General features: G+C 40.0%; 1 protein-coding gene across 13 annotated transcripts in view; it reads right to left on the bottom strand.

Moving 5' to 3' along the window:
• LOC119152920 (protocadherin alpha-C2-like) overlaps positions 1-18,942 on the bottom strand; it is a 97,424-nt gene that overhangs the window by 20,659 nt on the left and 57,823 nt on the right. For 8 of the 13 annotated variants that reach the window (XM_037398714.1, XM_037398713.1, XM_037398717.1 and 5 more), the window contains one exon: positions 17,797-17,885. The exons of the other annotated variants lie outside the window; for them this stretch is intronic. In XM_037398714.1, the coding sequence (XP_037254611.1) occupies positions 17,797-17,885 (89 nt within the window). The remainder of the gene's footprint in view (positions 1-17,796; positions 17,886-18,942) is intronic. 13 annotated transcript variants of the gene reach the window in all.

Below are 18,942 nucleotides of genomic sequence, written 5' to 3' on the forward strand. Positions count from 1 at the left end.
TGTACGTGGGACTGGTAATAATTAGCTTTCAAGTAACTTCTACAGTATAACATTCTGTACTGCTCAAAGGAAAGGTTATTGCTGTGAAGCTGAAACAGTAAATATTTAATTACTATTTTCTCCAATTCCCAGCCTGTACCTGAAAAGTAGATGTGCAATGAGTACATGCAATCTTGTCCACTTTTTCCAGAATCCATCAGTATATTATCCAAATGCCAGGCAGCAGTATTAAAGACTGTTGAAATGTTTGGGTTAAAATAGTTTGGCCTTCCAGGCACTGTGAATCTTTAACGGAAAGTATCAATTAAAACTGAGCTCATATGAAATAAAATTTAGATCATAAATGAGCTAAAAAAAAAATTAAAAATATACAGATAATTAGAAGTCTCTAGTTAGGAATCTCCTCACCACATTTTAGCTCTTCAACGGGAGCAGGTAGAGGTACGGAGACAACTGATCAGCCCACGCAAGAGAACAGCCACTTGCTTGAGCAGTACAGAGCCTCACTTCCCATAGAAGGCACAGGCTAAATATGCATGTAAGATTTTCACTCATTTCCAGGATTCAGAGGAAAACCTGGGGCTCTCCCACAACCAGATAACCTGTTAATTTCAGTGCAAACAGAAACCAATGAAATTTCACAGAATTTCACAAGTCCAGCTCGCTCATTTTGGTCTAGGACTGCTCCTAGAGCATGAGATGCAGTGGTAAGTCTATGCAGTGCATGAACCACAATGGTTCAAAGACGCCATGAGGAAGAGTGCGCCAATGCAGGGCTGAGACTCCTAGCCATGAGCATAGCTATTCATCTCTTCAGGGGGAATGAAAGCTCCTGTCCTTGGAAAGGAATCCCCAGTGGCAACAAGGCAGCTCTTGCTTGGGGAGGACAAGCAGCACAAGCTGTGGTTCAAAGAGAACAAAATCTAAACACCATGATTTCTGTTCCCCTGTCAGATCTTCTGCCCCCTCTTTCAAGGAAGTGGTATAGATGGTAAAAGAATAGCTCAGATCATTAAAATAATGTTGATTACCTAAAAGTGAGATACAAGTGCATGTAAATAGCACTGGCACTTCAACAGGACAGAGCAAAGAAAGAGGAAACTAGAGTAAGATACTACACATGTGGATTACAGAAAAAAAATCATGGCTATGTAGATGAAGAATTCACTAGAAGTGAAGGATCAATACACAAGGATTTCCTCTATACTGACAAATGATCAGAAAACCTACAGCTAAAAGGGTTAATAGCATAGGAAGTAGAGTGGTTACATGCAGGAACTCTGAATCATCAATGGGGTTTTTACTCTTTCAAGTATCTGGTCATGTTGCATTATTGCAAGTCAACAATCTGAAGGGCTTCCTGGATACTGATAGGGAAGTACAGAATTTGGAAAGGCAGTTGGTGACACTATAAAGGGTTACATCCTTCTATCCTGTGGTCTGGGCTTGTCTACTCAGAGGCTCAGTTTCCTGAGGACTACTGGAGTTTTCAGATGTTAGCATTATTCAGTATAGGATTTCTTCTGCCTTTTTCATCTTCAGCTTGTCTGCCTGGCCAAATCTTCCTGTCTTGGAGCACCTAGATACACTGTAAAGCTGAGTCTGCAATGAAAGGGAGATAGTTGGCTATATCCTTCCTACATTCATTTCTAGAGGCATATCTAGGGTATGATTTGGGGATTTTTCTCTAGGCTTTATTTCTTTTTTGTGAAAATGGTAATTCAGTGCAATTTCTTTAAATGGGTGCCATTCCTTTGTCTTGGAGTTCCTTTATTGTCTGCATATATCAATTCTAAAGATCTTTCAACCCCTAATGCCCTTAAGCATTTAGTCTCAGAAATGTGTACCAGAAGCTGAGACAAAGGCAGTCAGCCACTCTGACCAGTCCTCTCATTTTGTCTGGTAGAACGCAGTCCTTGCACCACAATCAGAAAAGAACACCTTGGGCAGATCAGTTTGTCCTCAAATGGTAGAAATAGCTGATTTTTTTCCAATAAGTTGTTAATGCTGATTCTCACTTTACCTGCAAGTTTGTAAATAATTATTTGGCTGTGGATCTGCTTTTCTAATTTTAGTGGCTATAATAATTTCTTTTTTTCACAGACTGTTCTTGCTACAGAGGTATTACTACATCTGATAGCTGCAGTACATCCACATCTGATAGAAGATACTACATCTACATTTCAAGTAGTTTCATGAATGTCACAGTGGATTCTGTTTTGACTTCAGCTTGCTCTTAGAAACATCCTTAGAGGGTGTGGGAAGGACAGGAAGAACTTACAATGAGTTTTCAGTTCTCCCTTATGAATACATATGCTTATGCAACACTGCAACCACATGCAAGTCTTACTCAGCCTGCTATGATGAACTCCAAGCAACAGTGTCTCATGGTTAGTGGGTTTCTTCTCAACAGCCTGCAATTGCCCACTAGCCATCAAATAGTTCTGTTAATGCAACACAAGCATTTGGTCACCTTCTCTAATACAATACTGCTGCTTATCAGTATTGCTGATTATATTGCAGCTGGCAGCACAGTCCACCTGAAATGGAATTGGTCATTGATCAAATAGACTGGCTGCACATATGGCAGCTGAATGCCTGGCAGGTCTTTCTGACTAGCTATCTACGGAGAATGTCGGTCTGCTACAATAATACCATAGGTCTCCTCTTCATCGTAAATTTCCACATTACCAGGTGGATTCTTGTACCTAGTTTTTCTTAGGCTGGATGGATACAGTATCCAGACTTAGAACAATTTTTTTCCATACACAGTGTCATTGCCTGTCTTTCCCAGCACAGGGCAAAGGTTATAGTCTTATCTAAGAACACAGAAGTCATGTATTTTGGCCTGTATCTACAGAACAGATGCCAGCATTTCCAGTAGTCATGATAGGCTACTCAAATAATAGTGAAAAAGGAACTTGATGAACATAATTCAGCTGACCTGTTTCAGTTACCTGCTCTAGAAAGTGACAAACTAAATGTAACATGTCATTTCTCTCCACCAGAATTTGCTTGAGCCTAAAAGTTTGTATGACCAATTGGGATGCGATCATTTACACCACAGGTCACTAAAGTTAAAACAAAACCCCATCCTGGTTTTCTTCCTGATTCTGTTTCTTACATGTTGACCTGGTACATTTGTCTTGTGTTCAGAGCAATCAAATGGTGATTTGTCTCCTAAAGACCTCAGCATTTCTCTGATGTTGTATCTGGTTGGTTGGGTTGGGGTTTTTTTTGAGTGGCCCCAAAGCCAGATTCACTGACTGATGCGATAGTTACCTACACCTGAGGCTCTGCATAAGCAAACAAGGCAGCACAAATGGGAGAACTGTTCAGTATTTTTGCAAGTTCACTGCAATATGGAGGAGTCACTCATGCTGAGTGTAGCCTAAACTGTTGCTATAGTGTAGCTGTAACCCTCATCTCTAATTTCAGAAATCACTATCTCCAGTGTTGGAGTTCTATGTTCTTCATGCAGATATCTATTCAATATTCTACTTCAATAATAACATATTTAGAAGAATTAATTCTGTCAGGGGATTACTATAGTTCTCAACCCTCTTATCAAATGCTTCATTATTCTTGGACATAGTATCTCTCATTGTTTGTGTTCTTGCTCAGTTAATGAAAGTCCTTATCTTCCTTTTCATTATCTGTTACAATCAACTCTACAACAAGATCATTTGTTGCCTCTTTCTGCCACTATGTTCTCACAAGGTTGATTCTCTACAAGCACAACAGCCCTTGTTCTGAAGATGCAGTTCCAGCATTTAGTCTGTTGTATCCCTGCCCCTTTTTGTGCCAGCATTAGTTTTCATTAGCAGCTAACTGAGTTGAAAATTAAGTCTATGAAAGCCTTTTTAGGCAGATCAGCTCCCTGAACCAGCTAGTTCCATAGTCAGAGATGAAACAATGCTGATTTGAGAGAGGACTGGAAAGTATGGCAAGAACTAGAAGAAAAAGCAAACCCCAAAATGCCAGATTTAGACTGGTATGAGTTGACATGGAACAACACAAAGCCCATCCATCTATTTAGTCCACACAGGCTCCCTGAAATGCAGGCAAGCTCTTCCCTGCTACAAGCCTCACTATCTCCCCTGCCAGCTGCCCCCATGTTTCTTGGAATACAACCTAGGGAACAGCAGGGAAATGTCCCATTGCCTTAAAGCTGAAAAGTAACTCTTTTTTAAAATCAAAATTACTTGCAGTAAGCCTGTAACACAGGTAGTACTCCAGACATCAGGAAGAGATCAGCTTCCTAGTGCTTCCTCCAGACTGCTTTGTGCAGCCTCTCTTCTTTCATCCTCCACAACCTTGCTTAACCATCACCAAAACAAAAAAACCACCACCACCAAAAAAAGAGGCATAGCAGCAAAAGTCTGTCAAGTTCATGATATTACTGTGCTTTACAAAGTATGGATCTGGGGTTTGGATTTTTAGTTAGGTTTCCCAGCAACTCTGTGGTTTTGTACTGACCGCTAGTTAATATAGGGTTCTTGCAGACCTTCTCAAAGAGACACTTTAGAGTTTTTAACTGCCTCTTTCTGTCCTTTAATGCACAAGTGGAGTGCTCTCAAAGGCTGCCTGGAAGACAAGTACAAAGCAGGAAGAAACACCTACATTTTACTTTGACCTACATTTCATCTTCTGATGATTTTTTACTCCACATGAAGGAAATGGGAAAAGCTCTTAAACTAGTATTTATTTCAAATTAATCAGGGGGAATGAACAAATGGAAAGGAGAATCTGCAGATTAAAGTTACCACCAAAGATCTCCAACCAGGGCTGACCTCACAGCAAAGATATGAAGGACCCAGATGCAGCTTCTACAATGTCTATTACAAACACTTGCCATCTGGGAATGGTAAAAAGATAAATACCAGGCAAGAATGAGGTTAATTGCAAACCCTGATGAGGATTACACTTTAAAAATTATATTTGTCATACAACTCAAAGATTCATAAAAATCCATCAAGAAATAAACACTTATAGCATCAGTAGTCATGTCTGGGGTTATACTTTCCACTGAGAACAGCTACAAAGCTGGCAGAAATGCTCTGAGCTTCCCATCATGCTGTCTAGCCAACATGCCTCAGAAAAGATGAGAAGCTGACCTGCATGGATTTAGTCTGCACAACCCACTGGCCTCCCTGCTGGAGCTGCCAATTAGTTTCAGTTGTGGTAGTGTTTGCTCCGATGTGGGAAATTGCCAGTGGGGAACTGGGTTAGGATCACCAAACTATTTTGCCTGTCAGCCCAGAAGTAAGTAGTTCTCTTTCCTAATAACGGGTCTTCTAGATAGGTTTAGCTGCAGTTTGAAAGCCTGTACACTGAGATGAATATACTGCTTTACAGTGTGGAACACCAGAATTGTACTTTGTTCTGTCTCCAAACTTCACTGTTGAAAATAGTTCACTATATAACTGCACCTGCACTCCTCAGAGTGGTAAAGACAGGGATCCAGAGTGGGCCATAGCATGTGTGGTCTTTGTGAAACTCTGTAACCTTTCTTGCCCCACAGGAAATAAGCTCAATGAAAAGCAAAAGGTGATGTTCATCATGATGCTTTATTTCTCCAACTGGAGTAAAGCCTGGGAATAACTGCAGTAGATAATCTGACACTAATGTTATTCATTTATTTTAATTCTTCTGTTTCCAGCTACACATGTGGGATACTCTGCTACCCACTTAGCATAAATTTGCAGCACAATAATAATCTACCCAGAACAGGTAGTTTTTGCCACAAAGAGATGACATTATACATGGTAACTAGAGGGAACAAATACCTTGGAAAGCTAATGAGTAATGTGGTGCTAGCACACTCCTGCTGATAGTCTATGCATGCCGCAATTGCAGGTTATGTCTGTGGGTCAGCTTATCCTCTATATATGACTGAACACATTTGACTCCGGGCGTTTGGAAAAGACACTGCTTACCATTACAGTCTGTCTGCTTATACTGAGATGACAACAGGAGCAGTTCAAAATGTTACAGTGAACAAGGAAGACAAAGTATTCAGTTACTGTAGCTATTAATTATGACCACTTAAACACCACTATAGGCAAGCAAGTTGATTTACCCCCAAAATGACAGCCTCTTGCTCCTGGGAGCGTGCAGGATCATGGAAAACTAATATAGCACATGATAGTGAAAAACTGAGAGCAGGAGGGAGGAGAATGTAACTTGCAACTGCAGATCCTGAGATGTGTTTAACTTGTAATGTTCCTTGGTACTAAAAATCCAGTTTGGATTTTGTGTCTTAAAAGCAATGTTGTAAGGCCTGCAGGCAGAGTTTGATGGAAACATGGGGGAAGGAATTGTTCATTCTGCATTTTTCATTATTATTATTATATTTTTAATACTGGGTTTTGCCATTTTTCACTCATTGCTTTTGTTTCAAAACCCCTCAGATTTTATTCTCTTACAACATTCTGTTCTCCCTTTAAGCCCAGCTGCTATATTCAAGTGATTATGTCCAACAAAAATATCAGAAAATTGAATCAAGAGAACTAAAGACAGTTCAGGACTTCCCTGTTTGTTTTTAAGTTCAGTTGATGGTTTCTTGGTTTCCAAGTGCTTTCCAGTGTATTAAAAATCTGAATTTGAAAATCTGCTGAAATTACTCAAAGATCAGAGCTTGCCTCTTGGAAATAACTAGGTATTTCTTTTCCAAGGTTTTAATAACCTAGCTAGAATAAACTATCCATAGGATGAGGCACTAGGCCAAGGAGGTGTGACCCAAGTAGGTAGGCAAAATACCTCAGCCAGCTCTAGTAACCACAGGGACAAATCCAGAGCAGGAAGGGCAGAGGACCTCTCTTGCCACTGATTGTCTAAGTGAGCCTAAGGAGATTAGCTGCACAATTAGGTATTTAATCAGTGCCACTCCCAGCTGGGGCAGCAGGCTGTCTTGTGTGTGCTTCAGTATTATATGCCTGAGGTCTGACCTTTATGTGGAGATTGAACTCCCTTTGCAGCCCCTCAAATCCCACCCCACGTATGCAACAGGATAGCACACAAGCCCCTATAGAGCCTGTGAATCCATCAGCACAGGATTTACTTGCCAGCCAAAAAATTACTTGTTTTTTCAACAGTTCTTTTTCCTAACAGTCAAAAAACAAGCCATGGGATGTCAGCACAAAACAGAACTGGGCCACTAACGACAGCAAATGAAGCACTTGCTCTGCTCCTAGTAACCAACTCAATCAAAATATAAGCAATTTAATTTCATCACATTCAAACCAATACCAATGAATTCTGTTCTAGCTCCAGTCTCCTTGATGGTGTTTCTTGTGGGATGGGATGAACTGCTGATGTTAACTGTTTTGCTCTGTTTGCCTGTTGGTGTCTGATGCCAGCACTGCATGCTGAGAGCTGGGGCATGCAGGCTCTGCACAAGGTCCTGCAGGCTGCACCAAGTCTCCCCTGCCTTCTCTAAACCTGCCTACCTGTGCAAGCAGAAGCAGCACACTATTTTTCTCAGCATAAACACATAGCAACAATTTCCACAAGACCACAAAGGGTTTGTGGTATTTTTTTTTCTTCCTAATCAACTCATTTATTTTGCTAGCTGTGTGTGCATGCTAAGAGAGGATGCTTTTAAGTATGGGTGACACTAATTATACATGACAAGAGCAGAGAAGCTGCATCCAGATTCATTCCCTCTACAGCCAGAGCCTTGATTTTCTGTGAATTAAATCCCCATGATGAAGGGGATGCCTTTGCATGCTGCTATTACTGTTTTACATCTCTCATTACACCCTGTGAGTGCACACAAGTAATGACCGAATGCGTTCAGAGTTTAGCTCTCAAAGTAAATTCAGTATCTCTAGGTCAATGTTACATAAATACTCAGAATGTGTGCTGGAAAAATATACACAGTATTGGAGTACTGTTGTCTCTGCTTTGTGCAGCCCAGTTCCCTGGCAGTCCCACCGAAGCAAGAATACAGCAAATAGATCAGAGAGGTGTGAGAGAGAGAAACATAATGGCCAAAAGGAATGTAAAGCAGCCCCTACCTGCCTCTTTAAAAGCAGGGCTTGTGAGCTGCTAAAGGTCTGGCATAGCAGGTAAAGGGTCTGTAAGCACCGCAGTGAGACATGAAGGCTGAAACAATGATCACGGAGTGCTCAGGAAGCCCTGACCCAGCCGGCTGCAGAAGAGCAGAGAAGGGTGGCCCAAAGCAGGTTCCCAGCTCCTGTTCTCTGCTCACTCCAGCTGCAGGGAGAGTTGACCCTCACCACCACCACAGAGCACTCAGTGATAAGAATAATTTTAATTTTTCTGCACCTTTTTTCTCCCTTTTTAAAACAAGCTAATGATCTTTGCCTTGCGCTCCCAGACTTCGTCTGCCCTGCTCATATAAGTCATTAAGTTCCTTAAGGCAAGACTTGTCTTTTGCTATTTGTACAGGTTTTGTGTAGCACCGTCTGAGCTGAGAGGCACTGCCACACTGCAACACTGGTGACAGATGCTGAAGCAATGCCTGGTTACAAAAATAAACACATGAAAAATACATTCATGACCCTGTGCACAGCAAAGTGCTGCATACAGGCAGACATCCATTAGGGGAAGATGTAATATCACAGAGTGGTCTGCACTCCCTCAACCTCTTTGTCTCCTTCTACTGCTTGCAATATAAATACATTTCAAATCAAGATTTCTTAGAATTGCTTAGAACCTTCCTTATTTTATCCAGCTGTTTTCTATCAGATAGTGAATTGTATATTGCAAGAGATAACAGGGTTGAAAATCCTTTAGAATCATGAATATCATAGGCTGTTTCAATATTAACATGAGTGTATTTTCTTTTTAAAAAGTCTAAAATTAATAAAATTAAGACCACAGCAGTAGAGAAAGAGAAAAAACCAAACCCAAACCACACACACAAAAGGGAGGCACAACAGGGAGAAAATCAAGCAGCTGTAACCTCATGTGGAATTAGTTTGATTACCATCAGTTCCCTGAAGTACTGACCAGATAAACACTTGTTTAGCTTATAAATTCTGCCAAGTTCTGACAAGACCACAACCCAAGGTAGTATAGCTGCAAATGAGTGATTTTCCTATGTATTTATTAAAACCTCTGAGAAAATTAATAACGATGGGAATCAAAATCCATGTCTTCTGCAGAGCTACAGAATACCACCAGCAGGCATGCAAGACAAACTCACTGGACTACCAAGATCACAAAGAAGAACATGCCTAGAGCAATGGGCAAGCAAAAAGTTGCTTAGGCTTGATAATCTGATTTTTTTTTTTACAAAATATTTCCTACCATATGTCTAGGAACTAATCACATCACTGGGCAGATCTATTTTTTTGTAAGAAGCATTGTGTCATGTTCCCCCACTTTTTGCTCTTACGGAGAAGGTAGGTTAATCAGGGTGGGAAACCTGATAAACTAGCTGGAGTTTTTGGACTTTGATTCAAAAGAGTTAAATGATTGGCTGTTACAGATGTAACAAAATTAACCACAATCAGAATCAAGTACTTGTCAAGAGAAGTTACTTTGTTCTTAAAACAAAAAGTAGATTTAGTAACAGCTATCAAATGAGAAACTTTTTTTAGGTGCAGCTGTAACTTCCATTTTGAGGAACAAAGAGATTATTATAGGAAAGGATGAGTTAAGCAGATAAGGAGTTATTGTCATTAAACTTTCTCCTAGCACCTAAATATAGAAATCATAGCCAGCTAGCCAACTAAGCTGCTTGTGTAATATCTCTTACTTTATCATTCCTTAAAATGACAAAGGCTTGAGCTGCAGCAGCTTTTGTCCACAGTTTGGGAAGACCTGCTTCTTATTATTCAGTTACAGAAAACCACTAGCCTTTCACCCCCATTACTTTACTTTTTCCTGGTTTTAGAAATTTTGTTATTAGTATCTCAGCTGGAGCTATCAGTCTTAAAAGAACCTTCAAGAAATCTGCATTGGAACAGTCACTCCATGCAGAGGTCAGAAGCTGGACATGGTCACCTCCACTTCAGCAAATTCAACAACTGGCTCCAGTCAGGGACAAATGTGGCCCTAATCTAAATGGAAGGCCTGCACATGCACAGGGGTGTGACTAAATGACAAGATGCACAAATGTGTTGCCTGGAGCTAATGAGAAAGGTTGATCCTCCTCACAAATCTTTGCAGCTGGTGGAATCAAGAATTATTCTCCACAGTATAAGAAGACATAAACTCTTCCAAGACCATTCTCTTGCATAATCAAAATGGGGGGGAATGGGGCGGGGGGGGGGGGGGGGGGGGGAACTGCCTCATTCAAATATATCAAGACAAACAGACCACACAACTTTGAAGTTTCCAGCACTAGCCTTTTTCAAATTCTGATGAGTCTTTTTTTTCCCCCTTACACTAAGTCTTCAAGGACAAAGGTATCACACACTATTAAATCTCTCATCCACATCATCTAATTTACTTGGTACACTCCACTGAAAAATAATGGACCCCGTGATAAAGATCACAAATGCTCTTTCAGGTCAGTCATGGGGTTTTTTGCAGCTAAGAGGAAAATAATAAAATAACAGAAAGTAAATTTAACATTAGCCAAGTCATGACTGCAATTCCTGTATAATATAATGTATCTTCCTCTCCTCTCTTTGCCTGCTCAGCTGAACAGAAATCTAAAACTAACCTATTCATTTACCTAGTCCTGGCTGCAAATACTGAAAGCCCAAACTGCTGGCTCAGCTATAGTTTGCATGCGGTAAGGCTGACAAGATCCTGGTCAGGACAGTCAACAGCTTCCAAAAAATAGTAATCAGTATGTCAAACTGCATCTGCCTAAAATTTATTTCTTGTTTTGACATGTTTTTTGAAAAATCTTTCTGATTTCAAAATGCTTTTCTCCTGCCCAAGCAGCATCTGAAATTCTCAGTTCTCTCCAGTTTCCACCAGGCTGTCAGAAATGAAAAGCATTTATCACAGAAAATTCTTAGTCCCGTGTGAAATATTGAAACGGTGATGTGTGGCCAAGCCGGTGATCTACCTTTGAGCATTCCTGGAACAATTATGCGGAGGGGAGACATAGTGGACAGATGAGCAGGAAGAGACCTGAGTCATTAGATGAAAGCAATAAACAAGCTTCGAAAAGAAATAGGGAAGCGAGGTGCATACTTGGCAAATCGGATTGGTAACAGGAAAGGGGTGAAAATGGAGGAAACAGAAGTGGAAAGGCAAACAGCAGGAAGTATATAAGGAGTATCCTAGGAATACAGAACACTGGGAATAGGGGTAAAACTGAGGACTATGCGTCACATTGAAAGTTTTGACAACCAGATGGAATTGAAAATTCAATGACCAAGGTCAAAACGTGAGATAAAAGAAAGGGATTTAGCCTTACATGCTGCTTGCAGATTATTTCTATTTCTGTATGGTGACATTGCTCTGCATCTGCATGAGAAAGCAGGCAGAATTTCCTGCTCCAGACTCTACGAGCTGGTAGAGACACTGCAGCTTTAAATCATTATTTTAGTGTGCTTTATGGGGATGATTTTTTCCATGATTACAAGAGGCTGTGAACCAAATCTCTATGATACTTTACCACATAGGTGTAGGAACTAGTTAACCTGCTTATGACCTTCATGTTGGGGATTTATTAAATCACTGATTTAAAGACTAGCTTTTGTGAGAAGCATGAATAACTTGACTGTTCTGTATTTTCCCTATTTTCTCCTTTAAAATATTACACATATTATCACTGTGCTTCTTAGACCACTTAGAGTATTCTGTTTTTGAAAGTTGGAGTTATGAAATTCCATAGAAAATGGGTTATTAATTAAAATATAAAGAGAGGATATACATGTGCACAGCTGCATTTTCTAGCTCCTTCTATTTTAGACAGCTGCAGCATTCTACAACAAACCAAGATCCCAGTTTTGTATTCTGGGTTGCTAATTAATTATCTTTTATAGCTTTAATCAATGAACAGCTAAAGCTAAGCCAGACCAGTGTTCTCTGCTGTTATTTGTAAATTAACCTTTAAGAGTCTCAAAGAAGCAGCCCTTCCAGCGCCTGCACATTCTTTGCAATGACTGCTTTAGGAGTCTTAATTAGACTGATTTTCTGTAGATGAGAAAGGTCATTTGAAGAAAGCGAGTAGAAACTCACTGACATTTAGGAAGAAAATGTTCTCCCTTTACAGCCACAATGTAAAGCTACATTGTATGAAATACATTATACCTCAGGTCTCATAACCCTCAGAGTTATTTTCTTAGGTTCTTTCTCTTTAAACTGAACTTGTAGAAAAATACTTCAGAGGCCAAGAGCCTTGTGACAGTACTGTGACCCTCTCTGAGATTTTACTGGAGTGTTATGCCTGCTGAATTTCAAGAACAGTGTCTGTTGCAACAGTGAAAGAGCCAACCTGGGGGAAAAAAAAATCATTCATTCCTTCTGTGCTGATGTTAAATGGACTCAAAGACACATATAGATCAAATGATTATTCCATGAAAAGAACAACTAACTGCAGTGTGGCTTTCTGTCCCCCTTCATCACAGTCTATTGCCCAGTCTCAGTGTGCCAATCTTCTTTCCAGTGACCTATGCTCAGTAGTCATTTAAGAGCCTACACTGTGCCATTCCCAATGCTATCTGCCTCCTGTAGACCTTCTAGCACCCTTTTCCAATTGTTTCCCTCTACCAAATCCTCTGTGCTCACCCTCCTGTTCCAAGATTTTTACTGGTGTCCCCCCTCATCTTCTTAGATTTCTCTGCTCAGCTCTCTCCTGCTTACACTAATGTCCTATCTCTCATCTGGGCCCTTCTCACACTGCTCCACTGGAAGAAAGTATCTCTTTCTGACAGACTGTTCTTATTCAAGTAGGATTTACTTGTTTGACATACAAGTTTGTGAAACAAAGTATACACCAGGACTTACACTAGATAATGACGATAACAATAACAGTAATAACAACAATAATAATAATAATAATTTCTTCTCCTATCAAGGATTCTTAGACATTTTTATTAAAATCCACACAAGCATCCCCTTTCCTTTCTTCACAGGTTTCCCACAGTCATTCCACTCACAACACTATATCCCAAACCAGCAGCACAAAACCTACTGGGAAGACTGACTTTACCTTTCAGATAACTTGGTTTATTTGCCACATTTATAGTTGCTTCTCATTTAATTTTCAGTATTCATCACTTATTCTACAGCCCATGCCCCATCAATGGACCCCTTTGGCATTCCAGCTGACCACAGCAGGAACCATCCTCTGAGAGCAATGTAAATCTATTCCAGAACAACTGCAGTTCCCAGCATAAATCCAGGACAATCTGAGAGTATATGGGCATGGCATACTCCTAGCCCACAGGGCATATGTAAAAAGGTCGCAGAGTTAGGTGGGAGGCAATAAACAGCACGAATAACTGAATAAAGAGAGGAAAGCTGTGAGAAATGATCTTCAGAGGACAAAAATTGTAAGGGTCAGAACTGGGGTGACAGGACACAAGGAGCTATGCATCTTTGTATAAAGGTTTTATGTATATACAAACCTATCTATATATGAAAAATAATACGTACATACATACATATATATATAGCACATACAGTTCTCTTCAGACCTAGAGTTGATCTCTGGGGTTTCTTGGTTAAAATATTCCCCTGATTTTTTAAGTAGCTATGAAACCCACAGCTAACCTGTCTCTCCTGCTTATAGCCCTAAAGGAACAGCAGCCAATATTACTACTGCTGTTTATTTGGCTAGTTCAAGAGATAAAGACATGCACCAATAATGTCAAGCATGGACGACTGCCCATGTTGAGGTCAGTACATTCTCACACAATATAATTGCCTTTTTCATGAGTGCTTTAAAAAAACACAGCTACCACCTCTCTTCCCCAGATAATTACCCGTGAAAATGCAAAAAAAACCCAAACCCAAAAGACAGATATACTTAGAAGAATTTTACCACCGCAAAATCAGAAGTGTAAAATTAGCGTATTTTAGGATGGCATTTGCCTGTGCAACCTTAATTCAGTCCCTTGTGCATATTTGTAAGGCTAGACACTGAAATCCTAGCTTCTTGAAGGCAGAAGGCCATGGGCTTCAGAGATGCCAGTATTTCACCCACAGTCTTCACCTATGGGCTTACAAATTTCAGATGCAGATTTTTTCATCAGGTCCTTTTCTCTTTTGTTTACAGAGCTGTCTGAATGGAAGTATTTTTTTCCCCCCTCTGTATATTTGTTGTGTGGCCCAGTGCCTTATTTACTGTACACATATAAAGCCTACATTTAATACAGGATTTTAAATTCTGTAATTCATCACAAAACCTCATCATTCTCCCGAGTCTTACACAAGCTATGAAAGCATCTTTAGACTGTTTTTGTGAAGCACTTGCATTATTTATTCCATTTTGTAGAATGGAACCAGGAGCACAGAGAAATACACATAGATTTGTCTAATGCCCACTAATTCTAAGCTCTGAATTATGCATAGATCTAATTTATTCAGAAATCTTAGGTGTTGTATGTTTAGAGCAAAGCTTCTCTTTATCTTAGTTTCTATTACGAGCTCCCACCATTTCTGCAAATCAAGCTCCATTTATTCAAAGCTAGGCATCCAAAAAAGTTCACTCAGATTAGTGATCACCTATAGAAAGCCTGATATAATTGGACATAGAGCAGAAACCAGAAATTTGTCTGCATTTACTGGACTCACTATATAGCATATGGAGGACAAATGAGATGCCCCCAAGAGCTAAACACAATGCTGTCCTCCACCCAGAGGGAGTTTGAGCCTTCTCATCCCACCTCAGCTGGAAGTATCCTGACTACAAACCTACAAATTATTGGACTGGTGCATAAGAAAATGCAAAGACAATTAAAAAATGCCAGAGCCGAGATTCACTGTCCCCTGCATAGGTGAAATATGCAGTACAGTCAATAGGAGTGCTGTCAGACAAATGAGGACCAGGTTTTGCTTGGGCAATACGTATTTGCTGAAGCATCATTTGGTGTTCAAGTACAGCTATGCATTAGGAATTAAGGATTTACTGATTTAACACTTGACTTGTTCATCCTTCCTAAAGTGTCCCTATGACATCATCTTTGAATGCTCTCATTGATTAACACTCTGAATCTGTCTTTGTGAGGCATCTTACCGGTGGCTTCTGTGGATTGTTAAATTAAATGAATGGTTTAGTGACAAACTGATTGAGATTAATCAATTGACTAAAACAACTGTATGGGGAATGTATGCACAGAGCAGGCTTGGAAGTGTTTTCCAGTAATCAGAAGCATAGACCTGCAGCCGCCACAGTCTGCTGATGATAACAGAGAGAACAAATAGCTTATCTAGAAGTTTATCCGGACCCACGTGCATACCATTCATATGCAAATGTTATGTTAGAGGCAAATGCATTTGTTGATTCAATCGACTGCAATTGACCATAATGAGTTGAATCTCTTCTGAAAAGCATCAGTTGTGCATGTTAACCTGATGAAAAATTACAGGTATTGAACTTTAGCCAGAAAAAGAAATAAGCATTGAAATAGATATTTGTGGGAAACTGCAGACAGGATTCTAAAATAATGGTAGTAAATTGCTGAAAATGTGATGCATGGTGATGTTCTTAAGCTATGAAAATTAACACAATCATTAATCCTTGATATTTCTCTATGAATTGCTTGTTTGCTATTAAGGACCAGGGATATCTGTAGCTTTTGCTTACAAAGAGCGAAGAATACCTGAAACTCACTAAAAAAAGGTCTAATTAATGTTACATCAGAGTCACTAATCCCTTGGGAGTGGACAAAGACAAAACAAATTAGTCTTTGTTATGCAGGAAAAAATATTCATTTACATGGAACCTGATTCACAAAGATTGAATTTAAAGGTAGCTATAACTAGTGTGGATATTCCATAATACAATTTTAATTAGTCACATTTTTCTGTATGGCAGAAAAATTTCCTGTTGCTGAAGGTATTTCTTACAACCTGTTTGAATACATTACCTAGAAGCAAAAACCACAGAGAAACAAGTGATCTACAATGCTCAGTCCAAGGGCCAGAGTATACAGCCTTGGTACTTGGACTCTCCAGCTGCCCAGCTCCACAGGGCCCCCTGCCAGCTCCTCTCACTATGCCCTACCGTTTTCTCTACCCTACATAGCCATCAACACACAGAGTGACATGCGTGACAGGGATGCATTCATTGTACAAGTACCTCGTTGCATGGTCATAGAGGGAAAGAGCAGTAACAGTCAAGGGTTACTGCTGCTTCTCAAACAAAGGGATGTTCATGTTCCCAAAGCGAGTATTAAAATGATAAGACCCAACAAGAATAGCAGGGAGGAGTCCAGCTAGCAGAACAGGGCTCTGGGACACAAATGCTAATGGACATCCTCAGAAGACAGGACCATCCCAACTTTACATTTACATTCAGGTACTTAGAAATCTACATTACCAACCAGTAAGTAAACATCTGGGTGCAGATTTGCATCCACACTGAACTTGCTATAAGGTGATATACTAAATGTTCAGTCAAGGATGATTAGTGCAGCTGAAAGCCTGAGGGGATCCCTTGCAAAGGTTAGAGTGTACTTGTGGTGATATTTTCAAATGTAAGCTCAACAGTTACACACCCTTCATTACATGCACAGGCTGTAAAGATTTCCTGCAAAGCTTTCAACAGAAAAGAGCACACAAACCCCAGGTAATTATAGCCTAGGGACCTATTATATATTATATTAATTTCCAAATCTGTTTCTGCAAACAAACAAAAAAACCCCCCTTCTGGAACACCAGTGCAGGTTTTGCTAAACATCACTAATTCATGGATATGTTGTAACTGTGACTGCAAATCCTAAAGTTGCTCCTCAGCCCCTATGTTCAGGTAAAATTCCCATTTAAGACAAGGGAAAGTTTTTCACCAAAAAAGTATTAAATAAAGCAGCTCTCACATCTTTGCTCCTCGAAGACCCCACTTCTTAGCCTTTGCCCTGCCTCTGTGATATGAGCATCACTCCTCATTTGAATTTCTGGAGGACTCAGAATGTTCACAGAGCTGTCATGCAGGGCTCACAACCCTACACAGGGCATCCACTAAGTTGACAGTTTAGTTTGGATGTGACTGAAGGCTGCTGCACTGCATCTCTAAATTATTCCTGCTCCAACATAAAAAGTGAGAACATTTTATTGCCTGCACTGCAAAAGGTACAGGTGATTTTTATTTTTTTTAATTAACTCATTGAGAACCTTTGGCCAATTCTTATTGACTGATGTGAAGTCATCAGTCAGTGACTGACTAAATGAAGCTACATTCCAAAATGTTCAGTTTCCATCATCTCGTACTAGTGAACAAAAATAACTAGCAAAAAGAAATAGGTCTGATTTCACCACAGCAAATGAGCAGAGACATTCAAGGAGACTTACTGGGTTTGTAAAAATAACAAAGGGAGAACTGATAAGCTCCTACCCTAGTTATACTGTTCTTTTGAAATGCAGGGCAAATCAGCTCTGGACTCAAGCATTTTGAATCTGAATACACGCATCAGAACTGAAGCCATTCCATTATTTCATTACGCAAAGCAATAAACTCCAAAAGCATGGTGAAAGCTGGGACCAAGGACCCTTATCTCCAGTGCTCATCTGAAATTGAGTAAAGAAAAAGATGTATTTTATACTTTATTATTCCACTCTGTTTAGATACCACAGATTAATTTACAAGAACTTCACTCAGAGACCCAAAACAGAAGAAAAACTAAGATGGAAGCATTAGGAGATCTACTTCAGGTAACATTAGGTCCTCACATATATTCTGGATTTTCACACTCTTACCTGGAGTAGCACTGGAGACTGTTGGCCACTGCTGATCAGGCCCTCCTGGTCCTCCACGTAGGACTCCTGCCTCTTCCATATGCACAGCACTGAGTAAGTATATATCATAGTTAGATTATACAGTTCCCCTCTGCCCTGGGCTTTATAACATTTCCCTTTCTTGCTACTCGTCAAAGGTCACACCTGTTTGTCGCTGTGCAACTATTACTATAGTATTGCATGATACTCACAAATTTCTGCTGGAGCATTGGATAACTAGCTGTCTTAACTTGCAAAAAATAATAGCTTTATTTACTAAAACACAGTTGTGGCATAATGGATAAACCAAACACATGTGCAGGACATTTTCCTTTCACTAATTGGAAGGCACTAACAAGGAAGTTACACACCTTTGCTGTTACAATGTATTAGCATTAAAGCAAATGAGAAAAAGTTGGTGGAGTTCGTTCTGAGCTTCTGTCATGCTACTTTAACAGTTCCCACCTTCCCGGGTTACAGTACACTTCTCGTGAACAATTCAGAAAGAGAAATACATTTTCTCAACTGCAGAAACTAACACAGCAGATTTTACAGTGTCACATCACACTTGGCCTTGAAAGCATCAATTTGGATATTAGCCAGCACCTTACGTGGAAGGAAAAGAAAAAAATCTGCCACTTTTAATGCAAAGCTAGGCACATATTTGTGTGCAGTTCCTTACAGAAACAGGATTCTGTGGCTGTGTCCCTGTCTCTGTTCACCTGCTACTCAGCTCCCTTCTACACTCCCAGTTAAACTTAATGGGCAGGTTCAACCAAATGTAGCAGATGTCAAGGGTCCTATGGATACCAAATTTCTACAAGTTTTATGATGAAAATCATCAGCTGGGCAAGTCACACAGGCTCAGAATCTAAGATTTCAAGTAAGGATAGGGGCTCCTGATGCGAGAGAATAGAGGAACACATGCAACTTCCCACAAAGGCTTCAGTAGCTCCCCTGCTTGTGAGATTAATTGCTTTAAATGAGCTCTGACTTCTCATTCATTGTTCAAGTAACTTAAGGCAACATCTTGAACTCTGCATAAAAAGGAATGTGGATCCACAGGATCCAGTTGGGAATACACAAGAGTGTGCCTGACTCTGTAGACCAGTACTTAAGAAGCTCAGG

Source organism: Falco rusticolus, chromosome 8 (genome assembly GCF_015220075.1).
Source record: "Falco rusticolus isolate bFalRus1 chromosome 8, bFalRus1.pri, whole genome shotgun sequence".
Classification (NCBI taxonomy): Eukaryota; Metazoa; Chordata; class Aves; order Falconiformes; family Falconidae; genus Falco; species Falco rusticolus.